General features: G+C 45.8%; 1 protein-coding gene across 5 annotated transcripts in view; it reads right to left on the bottom strand.

The window, feature by feature from the left end:
* Positions 1-15021, bottom strand: part of GRIA1 (glutamate ionotropic receptor AMPA type subunit 1) — a 277525-nt gene extending 262504 nt beyond the window's left edge. For 4 of the 5 annotated variants that reach the window (XM_024576849.3, XM_024576848.3, XM_053926920.1 and 1 more), the window contains exons 1-2: positions 14591-15021; positions 11459-11596 (exon numbers count right to left, since the gene is read on the bottom strand). In XM_024576849.3, the coding sequence (XP_024432617.1) occupies positions 11459-11596; positions 14591-14672 (220 nt within the window). In that variant the 5' untranslated portion in view covers positions 14673-15021. The remainder of the gene's footprint in view (positions 1-11458; positions 11597-14590) is intronic. The other variant, XM_045185121.2, reaches the window with a different exon arrangement.
* Between the last annotated feature and the right edge of the window lie 2838 nt (positions 15022-17859).

The raw sequence follows: 17859 nt of genomic DNA, 5'->3' as shown, positions 1-17859 counted from the left end.
CTCTGCTCAAGAAGTTTGGGGAAGAGATGAATAATTACCAAATAAGAAACTACCACAATACTCCATAAATATCAATGATTGAATGAATGACTGTCCTCCCTAGATCAGTTGACCTTTCTAGCTAAACCACTTTCCAGGCATTACCGTTCTATGTCTCATCAGTGTTAGTTTTGGAATTTCAGTCCACTGTGTTCCATGACTTAGTGTGAAAAACCATCCCACCCTGTCCTCTTTGGATAGAAACTAACAAGTTCTCTGCCTTTTTAACAGAGGTTAAAGCCTCCTTCAATTCATCTTGGCTCTCTTTACCTCCTCCCACCCCCCTATTTCAGGCACAGGGAAGGCTTCATTCCTGCCAATAAAACTAGAAGGGATGTAACCAATTAGAAGAACCTACCATCTGGTGGTGTAGGATTTGTAGATTTAAAGCCAAGATTCCCACTGGGCCTGTTTAAGAGTTTGTGCACAATAGCTTGAGTGTCTGGGTGGAGGAGGAAATATGTTGGTCACTGGGAGAGAGAGTAGGTTCCTGAGAATAACCAGATGTTTTAGTGTGAATAGCCCCAGCATTCTGTCAAAGAGCGGCCTGAAGGGACAACCCTCCAGCCACACCGTGTGTGTGGACAGCGCTTCCTCAAACTGGCCCAGGAACGCAAGCTTGCTCCTGCCTGGGCAGAGATGATCAAAAATCCCTCACAGCTTTGACTAGCTCATCAGTCAACCTGGATTTCCAGCCTCTTGCCTTCACTGGCCTCTGATCTTCCCTTACCACCAGAATCCCATGTATGCTCCTAGCGTGTTGAACCTTGGTCTAGCTCCAGCCTCTCTGAATTTTCCCTTCTGAAGAGATGTGCCATGGGAGGACATATGTAGGTTTTTTTTTTTTTTTTTTTTTTTTTTTTTTACCTACTTCACATTTAATCTCCTCTTTTTTTGGTAATAGCATCCTGATTTCCTTGGAAGAACTGCACTTCACCCATGCTCCGTAGTTGTAGTTCTGGTGGGTGATGGCAACCAGAAACCCAGTTGGTCCTCTCACCACTCCAAGCTCTAAGAATGGTCATGTGACTAGGCCTAGAACAACTGAAAGGTGACATTATCCTGGTCATTGTGTCATGCTCAGAAATGAGCATGTGTCCTGAGTTTTATTCAGTGACATCAGGCCCAGGACTTTAGTGGAACTGATGGGACTTTGAGATGGGCAAGTGAAGGCTGGCTGTGTTGCAATCTGGCATGTGAGATCTGACATGTGACATGTTATGCCGGAGAGTAAAACCAAGTCAGAGAAACGCTGAGCCTAAAAGTCCAGAGGGTGTCTCTCAGTCTTGATACCATTCAAGCACCTGAATCCAGCTGCACCTGAAGTTTATAAAAACTATCCAGTTAGTTGGGTTTCTGTCACTTGCCACCAGAAGTTCTCACTGCTCACAGCCCCTTGTCCATATAAGCAATGATTTCTTAAGCCAAAGACATTATCTAGCCCCCATATTTGGTCCAGTCCTGTGGACTGAATCACAGGTGAACAGGAATGCTTTCAGATTTAGTGTTGCTGCATATTTGGACCCAGGGTAAACTTAGCCTCTTTAAGGTGCAATTTTCCCCGTCGACAAAATTGATTCATTCATAGATAATGGCCACCCTCATAGGAAAACACTAAAGATTAATTAGTCACATTGTACTTATGGTGCATTCATGTTAATAGATAAGAAGCCTAGTTAATTATATTACCCTGCATTTGCCTAGCACTTCTGATTTTTCAAAGCTCTTTCATATCAGTAATGGCGTTTGCCTGTTCTAATACCCCTAAGATTCTGATATTATCACCCATATTATTCATCTAGACATTCAACTGGACACAAAGATTTCTCAAGGTCATATAGCAAGTCAATGTCAAAGCTGACATTGAACAAATTATTTCCATTTCTGTACACATTAATTATTCTATTTAATCTTATTGGAAATTGTCTCACTGGGCTATAATGCTCTTAAAACCAGAATAATAGGTACAAATAATTAAGTTTTATTGGGGTTATCATCATAGAATTGTTTTAAGAAAAATTTTGGGAGTAAACTAAATATTCAATAAAAGGAAACAGATTAAATAAATTAGGGTACATATGTACATTAGGCTTTTAGGAAGCCATTAAAATTAGTGTATAATATTTAAAGTATCATGTGTTATACTAAGTAAAAATCATCTTTTAAGATAGTAATATAAATCTATTCTTAATTTCTAAATTGTTATCTTCAGAAAAAAGATGGGGAGTTTATCCTTAGTACAAAGATAAATTACACAAATTTTAGTGTTTGATGTCGTGTCTCCTCCACAGCTTTCTGTCATACCCTTATCACTTTTATACACAAAATAAAAACTACTCTCAGAAAGTTTGTTTCCATCCTAGTGAGTCTGCGTAATGAACACGCAGAGACAGGGTTAGCCATTGGGTGTCAATTTCATTAGCCTCCGGCTGCCTCATTAACCCCGATTTTGCCCGCACCCTCTGAGATCTGGAGCTCCTATGACCTTGGGCTTCCCCACGCTCTCTGGAAAGCCAGCTGCCACACACCAACGCTGTAAGAGCAGCCGGGGATGGGAAGGTTTCCAGTAACCTCAGGGCCCCGCACACGCTGACCGCAGCCGGCACGGAGCAGCCAGGCCGCTTGACAGTGCACAGGACTGTGTGGCAACAGCAGTGAGCACCGGCACCAGAGGAGGTGGAGCGCTGCTGCCTCGGGAGGGAAACTGCAAGGCCCACGAGGAGGCAGGCGGACACAGCAGCCAGTGGAAGGGAGGAAGCCCTCCCAGCCCACAGATGTCTAGAGATGGGACCAGAAACACACACCATTGCCCCTCTCCGCCCGAGAGCTCCGTTTCCTCATCTGTGAAAACAGGACACTAAGAGGGCCCACCTACCTCATGGCGTTGTTTGAGTGGAAGGTTGATTTGAAATGAACTGTCATTTCCTCTTTCTCATAATAACCACATATCATTGATGTAAATACTACTTTCATTGGAAAGAAACATAGTTTCTGAAGAGGAGAAATGACTGTCACAAGTCACGCAAGTCAGCAATGGCCCAGCCAGGCCTTGAACCGGAAACCCTTTAGTTAGGAACTGGAGCCTTATTTCCCACTTACTGACAATAGGGCCCTTACTGACAATAGTCCACAAGGAGCTGGAATGAGCTCTCGATCTGACTGACAACTAGTTGTTGCCCCCATCACTCTCCAGCAACACGGTTATAGCAGCCTTCCACTGGAATTTACAAGGCAGCCTGCTGGAACGGTCAGAAGGCGTGATGTCAAACCCTACTGCATAAACAGCAGTGCTTCAGGCTTATTCTCATCACTGACACCAATGTTACATAATATACAGCTATGCATTCGTTCTCTCATTCATTGGCTTAGTCACTCAACTAGCACCTCTGCACACTGTTCTGTGGTGGAGACTGAGGTAGACACTAGAGAAACTGAGGCCACTGCCCCCAAGTTGCTCAGGCCAGCTGGGCAGATGAGATAAGGGTCCAGGTAACGAAAATCCAGGACTAAGTGGAATGGCTGCTGGGGGAAGGAAGGGCCGAGGTTGCAGAGGAGGGTGTGAACAAGGAAAAGCAAGGAAGGCATGATGGAGGAGTGTCCTAAGAGCTAGGACTGGCCAGAGGGCAGAATTTCAACAGGAGATGATGGGAGGAGCAGTTTGCAGGTCAAAGTTGAGGAAACAGCAGTGGGAGTTTCAGGACATTGAGTTGTCTGGTTTGACTGGAGACCAAGGCTCAGTGTAGTGTGGCATTCTCTGTTGATTAACTAGGTGGGGGCTCTTGGTGATTCCCTGCCTCCAAATACAGACCAGATTTCCAGGCCTTGTGCTGGATCAGCTTCCAATCTCAGGAGCTCCAGCCTCCATACGCTCCAATCTCCCCCAGCACCCCTGAGCACACCACAGAGCCACATACAACAGCTCATCCCTACCCCCAGTCATCAACTTCCCCTTGCCCCAGCGTCCAAATCCCTCTGTCCGTCGCCAGACTCCATCTCAAACTCGCAACAGGAGTAAAAGAGCAAAGGCCGTTGCTCCATTAGCACAAAGTCTCCAGGGAACGCTGAGTGTGTCACAGTGCTCTGAATGATCTGATTCCTGGTGCGAAAGCAGGAACCTGAACGTGCACTTCTCTGCTGAAAGCCCTTCGAGGGTTGTCACAGCTCTGGTCTGAAGATCAAATGCCTAAGAGGGCCCCCCAGGCCTGGCCCTTGCTACCCTCTCCAGCCCCACACACCCTTCATGCATTATCCCCACCACCAGGCCTCTGCCCAGGAAGCTTCTAGAATATTCCTCCTGTTCTCAGCATCACATCACCAAAAGCCTTCAGTTCTCAGCTCAAACACCTACTCATTCCTCTGCCCAGAGCTTGTTCCTTTGTAATATGCTTTCATTGAATCATGGCCCTTTCTTTCCCATCTTTATCACAACCTATAGTGATAAACTCATTTGTGTAATTATTTGACTGATGGCGTCCCTCACTAGCCAGTGAGCTCCCGGAGCACAGGGCCGTTTTCTGTTTTTGCTCACAACACCAAGCACTCCATAAATGCTTGGTGAATACTGCGCAAATGCACCTGAGGCCCCCAGTAGTGGTAATACCCCTGCATTTACAAAATTTGCCACTCGGGGGGGGGGGTTCAGAGCTTTCCTTAAATTCTCAATCTGTTTAGTGATCCTCCCTCTAACCAAAGGTTGGTACAAGATCATCTTATCTTAATTGTTTATCCCTAGAGTTTCCCAGGCACCTTCACTATGAAAATACAGCACTAGAAGGATTCTTGGAGATCATATGAGTTTCATTTTACAAATAAGCATTGGGTGGTAGCAGAGACGTGCTTCTCTAGTGTCACATGTGAATACTTTTAAGAAGAGAGTCCAGCATTTGAACCCATGTCTTCAAATCCTGATCCAAAATACTTTGTACCACATCAAACTAGGGTGTCTGTGTATCTCTGTATGTGTCTATATGTCTGTATGTCTCTGTGTATATTCTATTTTCCAGTCTGCATCCTACCTGCCTTTCTAAATTCAATTCATACATTCTTGTTTTATGAAACCTGGTCTGATTCCTCCATCTGGAAGTTTTTCTTCCTTCCTCTGGATGTGTGTGTGTGTGTGTGTGTGTGTGTTGTATGTGTGTGAGAGACAGAGAGAGAGAGAGACTATTATATCTGTGTGTATGTGCCTATTCCTCTATTAGAACCTGAGACCCTTAAGGGGAGAATCAATGCCTAATACATTTTATTTTCCGCAGTTCCTAGTGTAATGCCTTATAAAGGCAAATTGATTTTATCTCTTCAACTTGAACCGATTTGCAATTTGTAGTAGCTGCCAGGAATGCTAGGGTAAGAGGGAATTTAAAGCTATGTCGAGAGTCAGAGGGAAAGAATTCTGTGATCAACGAATGCTGTCTGAGAAGGTATGGGAAGGGCAGTGATGGTGCACATGCTCCAGAGGGGGCAGTAAGAAATTGCTTTGAGTGAATGAACAAGTGCATGACTCTTAACAGTTTCCCAAAGGTCTCGCGCTTTATCTTGAGCATCTGAGAGGAGAACAGTAATCTTCCCATCTCAGCAGAAGTCCTTTAACTAGTTAGAGGATGCAATGTTCACACACACTTTTCTGCACGGAAAAAGCTTATGCTCATCAATATTATGAAAAGAACCAAGGGTCAACCAGAGGCATGTTGAAGCCTGCATGTCTCAGGTGAGGGCACAGGTAAAAATGGAGGATCCACAATCAGACTGTAACCTGAACCAGAGAAATGCAGACACCTGAGAATTTAGTGTCTTCGTGCGAGACAAACTGAACTCTACCTTCCCCAAACAAAGATGTGCTGCAGTGATTGAGGGGAGGGAAGAAGAAGTATTGTGAGTTCACCCACTCAAAACACCTTCCTGTCAGTGCACTACCAAAATCTGCTCCACCCTCGATGCCTGCTCCAGTCCCACCTCCCCCAAGAAGTCTTCCTTATCCACAGCCATGGAGCTTCTGCCCCAGAAGTCATAGCTCTTAATCCTGAACCACAGACTTTACTGTGACACAGCCGTGTGGGGCCCTTTTCCTGCCATTTCACTATTTTGTGTGTGTCCACGTAGCCATATGTCTTGAAAAGGTAAAAGCTCGTTGAATTTAGGAGACCCCAAAGCTGGCTTCCAATACTAGCTGAGGCTCTTATGCATTGGATAATAGGGAGAAGGCAGTCTCCCTCTGTCTCAGGAGCATCGCCCTTGAAATGGCGTCAATAACCATTGAATTTTGTTGTAAAACTTAAATAAGACAACATATGTGAAGCAGCTGGCACATAGTAGGTCATCAAAATAGTCTTTGCTTACCCCCCACCAGCACTGCATGCTTTTTATTACTATATACAAACTAGTTTTTTGACAGCAGAAGTTTTACACATCCTTGGTGTCGACTATTCATTACAGAGTGAAGAAGAGATACTATTAGAATGAAATAATGAAATGACAGATGCTAAAGGATATACATCAGGTGTAAGCACATTGGCCAGCTTCCTGGCCTGGGCAAGCAATGTCATCCTTTTACACTGGCCACTGTACATACAATAGGGAATGGTGAGGACTTCGGTAAACTCGAGTCTATGCCTTGCACTGAAAGAGGGCAGCGTGTCTCAGCTCCAGGCAATAGAAGCTGAGCAGGAATGTGGGCCCAGGACTGCCTGATGTCCTCCATTTTCTTCAGAGAGACCAGAAATCTAGATTTTTGTGCCACATTTTGCTTCACATTTTATGTCAAGCAAAATAAGTCTGTGGGCTGTTAGTTTACAACTCTGAAATGATGAGGGAGCTCAGGCAAAAACTAAGAGGACATCTGTCTGTTGTCAGGACCTAAAGTCTTGTTAGAATGCCCTTGGGTTTCCTAAACAGGTCCACAACAGAAGGGGGCCCACTGTAACTAGGCACACTGCCCCGATTGCCCCTTAGGCTCTCAACATCTTTGTGCTGTGTGATTCCCTCGCTGTCAGAGACAGCTGTTCCTTTGTGTTGCGGGAATAACCTCCTGACACGTGTTCTCAGCAACACCAGACATGGTCTTTTTGGACAGTGATTTATATTCTGATGGTAGAATTGACCTATAAACACACAACACAGGCAACATTGCTGGACAACTCAACTGGGGCTGAAGAAATCAATGCTTTCTGGAGCCAGGCAGGTAGTAGAGAAAATGGGAGAAGTGGGCTGGTTTAGAAGGAAGCCGTCTCGATGAGATGCTCTCTGCTCCATCTTAGCCAGCTAGGGCCACAGCTGGGGTCTTGTGTTACTGGATCTTTTGAAATTTCAAAGAGAGCTAAGGTATCCCAATTTTGACATGAAATTGTGTTTTCCTGATTTTTAAACGCTGTACTAAAACTGGCCTGTGAACGACCATTGGCTGACTCCTTCTGCAGTAACCTATAAATGGCAAATGAGGGTCCTGGCATGAAGTGCCTGCCATAGGAGGTGGGAGTAGGGGGAAAACAGGTGAAGTGTCTTCTGGTCTTCTTTACCTTTGCACATGCCATTCCCTCTGCATGGAACACACCTCATCACTCTCCAGCCCCTCACCTTGTCCTCCTGGAAAGTTTCTACTTATCATTGAAACTCAGTTCAACCACCACCCTCTGAGAGGCCAACTTCACTCCCTACAAATTGCTGCTGTAACACACACAACATTAAATTTTAATTTTCTGTTTACAGGACAGTCAGCCTCACAAGGAATAAAGTTCTCCAGGGCAGGGAACATGTCTCCCTTTTATCTGCATTTCTAGTGCTTACCACCAGGCCTGGGCTTGGGTAAAGACTCAGAAATGCTTGCTAAGGGAATAGAAGACTTTTTACATTAAAGAGTTTCTTTCTCAAAGTTTGATGCTCATACTAACAATGGCAGAATTCTCTTAGGGCCTGTTCTTCAATACTCTGATTCAGAAAGTCTAGAGTTTGGCCCTGAATCTTGCATTAAACAAGCTCCCTGGGTGAATATTATGTGCACTGAAGTTTGAGGACCTGTGGGCTACGATGTAAACCCCTCCCCCCCCAAGGAAAAAGGCTGTGTTTTTGTTGGCAACTATATTCCTAACACCTGGCATGAAGTAGGCATTTAGTGTGTATTTGCTGAATGAATGGATGGATAAATGAATGAAATGGTAGGAATTAAATTGCATCAGTGCTCCTCAGACTGCTGATAGAAAGCCCAATTAGTAGTCCATCTGTGCCTTTATTTGTACTTAGCATAAAGGCACCAAGATAAGCTGAATGATCAGCAGCTACCATCTCTGTGGACAGTCTCCCCAGCACCGGCCCCTGCAGGCACGGAGGAGTGCTCAGAGGAGATCCAGCGGGTTTGGGGTTGCCGATTCCATGACTTTCTCCCTTCATGGTGGCAGACGAGGAAAGCAAGAAGTCTGAATGCAGAGAAAATGCAAAACTCTCATCTCGGCCATTAGCGGGATTACTAATCCCCCTCTTCCCTCTCTTCTGCACCCCCTACCCTATAACCCGCTCTTCCTTTTTAATACCCTGTTGCTAACCAGTCCAGTAGGAGTAGCTCCTGTTACACATCTCCCTTCCCTCCTCCACCCTCTGGTGGAGGGATAATGAATAGCAAAATGCACAAGAAAACATCAAACGATGGCAAAAATTATGAAAGTACAAAGATTTGGTTATTTTCTGGAGGTAAGACTGAGGCAGTTAAAGTAACTACTTGTTCAGATTTCAAAAAGCACCTGATACGAAATCTAAGATGCTTTACTTGATTTCTTCATAAATGATTAATTAAATGCATCTTCCCTAAAACCTCTGTCCTCGCTTTGACATTTTTTAGTGAATTCAAATTGGGACAGATGTACAGTTTTCACAGACCAATGGATAACATGAACATAGCCCCAGAAGGTTCCCGGCCTCATGTGGAAGTTAAGAGAGAATCTTCCAGGCAGGTTGGAAATTCTATGCCACTGTTGCCACCCAAATTGCCCAGTAACCTCTCGGATCCTGGAGCTAAAGAGAAGAAACTAAAGGTCTAAGCACCGGATGTTACTGCTTCCCAGACAATCCCCTCAGCAATGTCCCCTAGTGGACTGTAAGCTATTTGAGAGGAGGTAAGGGCCTTTTTATCATCTCTGTTTTTCCAATTTCCCTTTTAGTTCACAGAGTGAAAAAAAACCAAAAACATTTCAAGAGTAACCAAATTCATAGAAACCTGTGCACTGGTATATGGCAGGAATCAAGTTCAAGAACCCAGATCTATTCATTCCAAGTTCACTAGTTGCACTGGATAATATTTTCTGTATCATATTTCAATCTCCCCAGTAAAGAGCCATGAACTGTATTAGAAATCAAACCTTAGGTTGTTAAGGTAACAGTACAGAGCACCACCTTTTGCCTCAGAACCTTTCCTCCTATTTTTGTCTTTTTTTTATCTCGTCCTGTCAGTCAGCACCTTGACACTGGGACCGCAGTTCACATCTCTTTCCCACACACTCTGCTGTACACACAGTTCTCAGCAGGGTGAGTGCCAGCCGTTTATTCTCCTTGATTCCCTAAACAAGTAATCCTTCTTGAGTAAGGGACCCTTTTGAGAGTGTGACAACAGCTATGGAGCCTCTCCCTAGGACACAGATTAGCACACTCCTATAAAGGCAAAAGATTGTGCATAATCTCAGGCGGCTTTTAGATCCTCACACCCAGATCTGCCCAAATACCTTCCTCTAAGCCGTATCAAAAGGAATGGGAGGTTGTCTGATAACCAAATGCCACCTCAAGATTTTTCCAGCTTTCTAAGGATATGGTTTCACAGAGCTACAAGTCAACAATTAAACTTCAGCTCTTTTTTTCTGGGTAGTGAGTAAAACAATTGACAAGTTTTTCAATCTCAACATTACTAACATACAGAGTTGCTATTTCATTTATTTAATGGGTATTCCTGTGCAAAATCAAAGCTGCGATTTAAATCACTATAAGGATTCTTAGGTGCCTTATCAGGCCACTGCCTTAGAGATCCAGAAAACTCCCTTTTGCTTCTTTAGTAATCTCAATATAATTGATCAGGTTATCATGCACTAATAAGGAACAAGACCACCAATTACTTCCTGGGTGACCTTAGGCATGTTACATAACCTGTTGCAGCCTTAGTTTCTTCATCTCTAAAAGGTAACAGTGCTCTGCAGGACTCCTGTGAGGGTTAATTGATGTAACACGTGAAAAGCAGTTACTGCATTATGCATAGGCCATAGTAGATGCTCAGTAAATGGCAATGAATGTTATTACAATTGTTTATAAAATACTTATGGTTCCTGACACAGAGTAAGTCCTCAATAAATGGAATCTGGTATAATTATGATTCTTGGAATTTGTACCTACACTATCTTACAAGTGGTTTTAGGCATAGGGAGAATTCTGAATTCTCATTTTGAGACTTCAAATCATTGAGAGCCCACCATGAGGAAATAAGGGAAAGACATGAAGAAAATATGGTCTGTGACTTCTAACACCTACAGCTGAGCAGAAGTCCCCAAATCCACAGTGGCACACAAAACCTATGGGGCCAGTTTAATCCAGTTTCGAATCTTAAATTGTTCTTGCCCATTCAGCTCACACTTCATGCCATAATATCGCACACGAGCTCAGTCCCTGGAGGGAATATGTCTCCACTGATTAATTTTATGCTTTCATCTGTCATAAAGTGGCAATCATGCGACCACACAGTTTCCTTTTCAGTCCTAGTTGTCAGAATAACTCAGAATGGTGTTTGTTGCCCACATTTGATACTGTATTCAATTCAGATGTCAGAAATTTATCTCCCCCTTCTCCTTCTTGAGATCACCTCTGTTCTGCCTTATGCTCAAAGTTGGCCCTACAAAGTGTGTCTTAAGCAATCAATCACTTCAAAGCACTTGGAAATAATCAAGGCATTGATTTTTAAATAATTATTGATCCTTTTCCAAAATGGGAAACCAGATATACAAGTTCTCACATACCCTTTCTTACGAAGCTACAGGGACATTTTCTCCTTTTAACTTGTGGGCAGGAAAAGGCTTAAGCATTTTAAACCATCCTCTCCAAGTCAGAATCTTTGATTCTGTGTCTCTCATAAGTTTCCTACGTGCAGAACTCTTTCAGCTGAACCAGAAAACCTCGGCAAGGTAGAGGAGATGCAGTCAGCACCAGTAGCCACGGTGCTGGCATTTCCAGTTGGCTGACAGTGAAAAAGCAAACCCATTCTATGAAGCATTGCAAGGTCTAAAATGCCAACTGATGGAATCACTCAAAAGTCTCTGGACATTTTTCTTGGAGGGCTTTCTCTTATGAAGACAAATGACACAACTCAAGTCATTTTTTGTAACACCATCACCTACCCACAGGCCCTACTCTCATTGGTCGATCGCAGCAAGAAATCTCAGAAATAGAAGCAATTACTTACATCTATAGGTCATCTCAAAGCTGTCGCTGATGTTCACAATATCAATCTGGGGGAGGAGCTTTGGGGGCTCTGTGAGTTGTGACAAAGCAAATCTAAAAGCGGCATGTTCCTGTGACTGCTGGTTTGGAAATAATCCCCCTATGAGGAAAGAAAATGCAACATGACATCTGGGCTAGAGACACATTTAATTCCTCCCTGACCCACCCCAAGAGGACCCTTTACTTCTCCCCATGTCAGATTCACTAGTTGTGGCCTTTAGTGGTGGGGATGAGAGTGCAAATAGATGTAACTGGACGCCGAGCCTTAAACTTTTGTTGGTGAGCTTTCACGGGACAAGGGCCTCTCACACACCACTCACTCTACCCAAACGTTTGGTTGTTCACCCCTCCACTCTGCTCAGGTCAGAGGTAACAGGAGACTTCTGCCATTCCTCTTTCTCCTCCCTTTTGCAAACCATGTAGGCGGCCTAGGCTCTTGCATGCACATACATCCTTGTTGGCGTCTGATTTTTCCTGTATCGAACCCATTTCCTGCCACAGAGCCTTACAGAAGTAGTGCTAATCAACGTGGCACAGTGAACTCTAACACTGGGGCCCGGGGGTCTTCTGCAGCACTACAACCATTGGGTTTGACACTTCCTGCCTGTGACTTGCCAGGACCCATGTGCAATTTTTCCTATCCCCTCTCAGGTTTATTACTCATGTCCTCTGAAAACTCTTGATTTTGTGCCAGTAGGGTTTTGCTGCTTCCTTCACACTCGTGATCTCGGCTACCTGGAAATGACATGTTACATAAGGGATTGCCCTGGGGTATATTTGCATGGCAGGGCATTGGGTTTCAAAGACCCGGGGGTTAGAATGTCGAGAGGGTATGAGCATTTTATTCTAGTAAAAGGAACAACAAAGGTGTCTGTTGGGACTCCAGTTCCAAGAAACAAGAGTACTTGGCTTACCTTTGTATTTACTATGGACATGTAAATGAATTAAAATACATTCCTGTGGGTTAAAGTCAGCTCTTTCCAGAGGCTGTACTCTCGTGAATGTTTACACAGAAGTTTACCTCAGATCCCACAGGAATCATAGTCCCAACAGCATGCACTTCTAGCTTCTGAAGAGATGGGTGCGCGTTTGTTTTTCAGAACCAGTCTTAGAGATCATGCAAGGAGCATCAAGTACTACCTGCTGGCAGTGGTATTTTTAGCACTTGTTCTACAATGTAATGTTTTAATCCATTATTTGAAAATGAAATACTGGTTACATCAGTTGAACAAGCAAGCTGGAGCTAAATATAATGAAAACTCTGCAGAGACACAGGAGCAAATGTATCATGTGCACCCCCACGCGCTTATCCCCATGGCGGTGTACACAAATGCACTTGGAGAAAGCGGTCCGCATATCTCGAGACAAGCATTTCCAATCAGCCAAGTAGCAACATAATATAATACTAAGTGCCAACAGAAGCAGTGCTACACACAAGAGCAAGTGATTTACACATGTTCATACGCCTCCATTTTAAAGACTAAAACCAAAAAACTCCTTCTGGATTCTTTTGCTCTGCCCTGTCCCTCCCCCCCTACACACAGAGATGACCACACCCCAAACACTTCCCAGCCCTCTACCTCCACCCCTGCAATGAATGAAAGAGAGGGGATGAGGGGTGGGGGGAGGCAGGTAGCTACAGGCTGTGCTTCCAGGGAAGTGCTTCCCTGGAGGCAGGAAGTTTTGTTTTGCGTGTAAGGCACTAACACATATACACAGACACACTTCAGAATGTAGCTTAACAGGTGTCAGGAAACAAAGCAAGTTTTTCTGTGGCTATTCCCACTACCCTCAGAGCCAGCCCGCTGGAGAGGCCGAAAGTAACCGATACTGCAGCTCACGCGTGCCCAACAAATTGCCACCTGCACCACATCCCCCCACAAGCACGCACTCACACAAAAAACACAAACGACCGGTGATGGGAACTTTCCCTAGTGGAGCTAGGTCCCTATCAGGGGAGAGAAAACAGAACCCAAACCAACCAAGATGCCACCAAGCCAAGCATCTTGCTCGATTCCGGGTCACAAACAGCCCTGAGATGCCGGCCACATGGAATCCCCGAGCCCTTGTGGCCATGCGCTGTTCTTCGTGTAATTGTTCCTTTTGGTTATGCTTTCACCCATTAGTATCAGGAGGCGCAATGTCTGTTGGCTGCCCCATCAATACGGGGAGGGTGGGCGTCCTTTTAGAAGCATGATGACCAGGAACGGGGAACGGGGAACAAAAAGGCATGCAGCTTGTTGAAACCTGGCTCCAAGTTGAGAGGTTGGAGCCCAGGGCTGGGGAAAACTAAGAGGAGAAGGAAGAGGAACATGTGTAAATATGTGTGCTTGTGTGCGTGAAAGAGGTAGGCAATGTCTGTGCCTGGAAAATCTAAGAGGAGGGGGCAATTGAGGGGACAGGCTAGGAAGTTCCAGGGTCCCAGGAGTGGGGACCACCACCTCAGCATGGCAGGCAGCAGAGAGCAGGCAGCTAGCAGGGTCCGGAGCAGGAGGAGAGCCCCCTGGACTTAGAGCAGGGGGCCTTTAGGCATTATTTCGATGACTGCAAAAAACCCAGCACCCTTTATTCCTTCACTCCTCATTTTAGAGGGTCTCTTTAAAGAGACCTCCCCCACCTAAGAAATCACTGCCACTCTTAGTTAAACATACATGTGCATATTTAATCCATAACCATACACATAAATACACACACCACATGTATTTATGTAAGTAAATGAAATCCGGCACCAACCACCAAGCAATGGAGTTAACTCCTTAAACACCCACCATTTCTCTCCTTGCTACAGCCTGATTATTTTTATTCTTCCAAAGCACTGGCTCCTCCATTTCACATGCTCATGCCTAGAATGTGAGTGGTGTGTGTGTGGACCTGTGTGTGTGTTTGCGTGTGTGTGCACACTTCCCCTCTGCTTCCCGTCCGATCAAGAGAAGCCCCCTCCCCATGCCGTGGCCCAAGTCTTTCTCCCATCACAGCACCACAGCTTTCAATAGCCAAGCACAGCCCGTAGTGGGGGTGGGGGGACACAGGCCGCCCCCACAAAAAACCTGGCCAGACCCAGAAACTCCCTCCCCAGGCTGCCCCTCTCACTCACCGATCTGGATATTGTTGGGGAAATTGGCACCTACTACGGCGCCTAGGAAACCGGTGCAGAAGAAGGCAAAAATGTGCTGCATATTCCTTTTTGCATTGGCGAAAAAGAAGCCCAGGTCCAATCATAGATTTGGTGTTTCCCCCCTTCCCTTTATTCCTGTTTCTGTTGTGCCTTTTCTTTTCCTCCTGCAGTTCCTTCCTTGCTTGCTTGCTTGCTTCCTTCCTTCCTTCTGGGAGGTTTGTGCTTCCCTTGGAATCTGAGCACTTAAACTGCAGCGTTAACACCAACTGACAGCCAGATTAACTGAGCAGGGAAGAGAAGCCGTCCTCATGCTAGCTGAAGCGCTTGCTCCCCTCTCCTCTCTTCTCCTCTCCTCTCCTCTCGCAGCCTGCTTCCCTCTCCCTCCCTTGCTCTCGCTCCCTCGCTCTCCCCCTCACACTCACACAGGCAGCAAGCTGTGTGCTCATACCCACCGAGCCAGCTCAGAGTTCCCCAGCTGCCCTCCTCTCCCTGTCACTCCCTGCCTCCTGTCCTCACCTTATCCTCCTTCCTGTGTGCCTGACGGATGGGTGGGAGGGTGGGCGAGGGAGTGTGATAGAAGGAGCTTGGTCCTGAAAGGGACAACACCAGTGTCCCCTTCACCTGCCCTCCCCCACCTTCCTAAGCTCTCTGCCCCCTCCCCCAGCCCCCAGTCAGGCTGATGCTCCTGGGAATGTGGGTTCAGCTGTAAGTCAGTAGGTGGCAGGGGTCCCCACAATAGTCCTCCATCCACCCGCTACTTGATCTAGGTCACTTTCTCTAGGAGCACTCGGGCTGTGCTGGATATATCTCCTGCACTCCACTGGCCCAATTATTCTTACAACTAATTCCTGAGGGAAGACCCTAGAAATCCCTCCTAGGAGCTTTAAAGGAGAAAAATGTTTTCCCTCCCTAATGGGAAGAATGACAGAAAGACAAACCATAGGGTCTGGGATGACTGGCAGATGCCTTGACTTGGACATTTGGTGGTCCCTGTCTGCTTTTACAAGTGGAATTGGTGGAGTCCTAACTCCTAGGCCTTGAGAACGGGCCCCGTCCCTGCTCCCTGCATTCCACAGGAGACTGTAGCATCAGAACGTGTGGGTGGACCACGCAGGCGAGCTGATACTTACACAGAGCAATTACATGAGTCATTTTGCAGGGGTTCTAGTGAGAGGACGCAGGATTCTTACTGTTATTCTGGGTGCTGGCCGTTCTGGTGCACACCGGAACCCCACGGGCCCTTCTGGACGGGGGCTCCCACTGAAATAACTTGCAGAGCGAATAACCGTGTTCAGGGGAAAAGTGGGGCTGCAAAGTGGCAGTCGCCACAGTCACAGCACCGTATGGTTTCTGAAGCAACTTCAACGTTATCCCGCTCTGTCCGCACACCTGTGGAGTGGCCAGGACCCTTATTGTACAGATGAAAAAAGTGTGGCTCCAGGGATTAAATCATAAAGACATAAACCTACTAAGATGGAGTCTGGACCCTCAGGCCCAACATATGGTCCAACCTGCGAACTTGAACATTCTGGGCATTACCAATGGACCCACTCACTGCCCTGATATGAACTCCCACCTGACAGATGCTTACCCTGAAAAGAAAGGCTCACCTTCTCTCCATTAGAAAGAGGGAGAACAGACCCAATTTGCTTAGCACTTGACTAGGCTGTTTTATCCAAAACTCCTCCTGTCCCTCGCCAACACTGCATAATCTCACACACTTGCAGGGCAGCTGTGAGGGATTTGCAAAACAAATCGGACCATCTTCGATGGAGCCCCTAAACTAGGAGCACACAGAGGTCAGATGCGTTGTAATTTCCTATGCACTCTCACGTATATCAAGTAACTCGAGTGACTTTTAAAGCTAATGTTTATTTATTTGCCATGTGCCAGGTACCATGCTAAGCAATGTGTAAGCATCATTTCCTTGTGCAGTGACGCTTGTGGTAGGCCATCTAATTCCCTGTAGTTAAAGAAACTTAGGGCTAAAATTTACCCAAGTTTCTACTACTAACAAGGAAGAGAATGGGGATTTGGACACAGGAAATTCTATCTGGCCTACACTCCTAACCCTTACTTCTAATAGCAGGCAGCACCGGGCAGAGACGTTCTAGAGGAGTGTAAACGCCAGCTTGGGGAGGCGGGAGAACAGACCACCGGCAAGGTCCCTGCCGACAGGAGAAGTCTGTGATGCAGTGATGCCATTTTAAAATGTGATCTCTCCACTTGCATTTTTTTGTCTCTTACTATTTTGAATGGTACCTGGGGAATCTTTTAAGATCTCTGAGCTTTATGCCTGGTAATAATAATAATTAGGCTGTCACTGTAAGCTTCACACTTCTCTGTCACCTTTCAGAGGAAGAGCACAAAGCCCTTTACAAGAATTAATTAGCAAAACCCCAGCACCCACCCGGAGCAGGCAAGACTTGTTTTGCTTACAGTGGGGGAGAGGGGTTTAAGGGAGTCAAAAGCATGCATTTTCTGTGTTTATTGTAAATCATGTGGTCAGATGGATTTTCCTAAAATATAGCCCGATGTTACTGCCTTGCTCAAATATGGTCAATGACTCCCCTTGGCCTATTAAATGTATATAGTTGTTCAATGATTAAATAAACATGGAGGTTATACACTTCAAGCTGGGCATCTAGGTCTAAGTATGGTTAGGTTCAACTACTTATCTTCAGAATGCTCTTCAAGTATTTGTGGAGAACCTATTCTGTACCCGACAGGGTATCAGGTGCTGGAAAATAGGGAAAGGCATTGGATGCACGCTCCAGCTCACGGCAGGTGCATGTGGTAGAAGAGAAAGACAGATGAACCCAGTCATCCAAAGCAGGCTGTGAAACGTGCGCTAATAGAGATGTAAACACAACATGGGGAAGCAAAGGAGGAAGCAGCAGATCCTCTGTCTGTGGGGACCCAGCAGGGCTTCAGAAGAGCTGAGCCATGAGAGAGCGAGCCACAGGCACAAAGTGAGGGCCAGGAAAGAGATGCATGCCAAGGGAAGGGCGCCTGCAAAGGCTGGAGGCATGAGAAGACGCCACGTATGGTATAGACTGTGGGACTGGGTGGGGAACGTAAAACCCAGGAGCGGTCAGGGTCGGGATCTGAAAGCCACCGAATTCCTGGCAGGCAATGGAGAGCCATGGTTTAGTATTTGGTATGATAGTTCTGTGACTCGGAATTGTGTGAGGAAGAAGAGACTGACCCCAGCTCCAAAGGCTAGGACTACTTACCATTCTGATACC

This window comes from Desmodus rotundus, chromosome 6, assembly GCF_022682495.2.
Source record: "Desmodus rotundus isolate HL8 chromosome 6, HLdesRot8A.1, whole genome shotgun sequence".
NCBI lineage: Eukaryota > Metazoa > Chordata > Mammalia > Chiroptera > Phyllostomidae > Desmodus > Desmodus rotundus.
The sequence above is the reverse complement of the archived record's forward strand: the minus strand, read 5'-3'. Positions and strand labels throughout refer to the sequence as shown.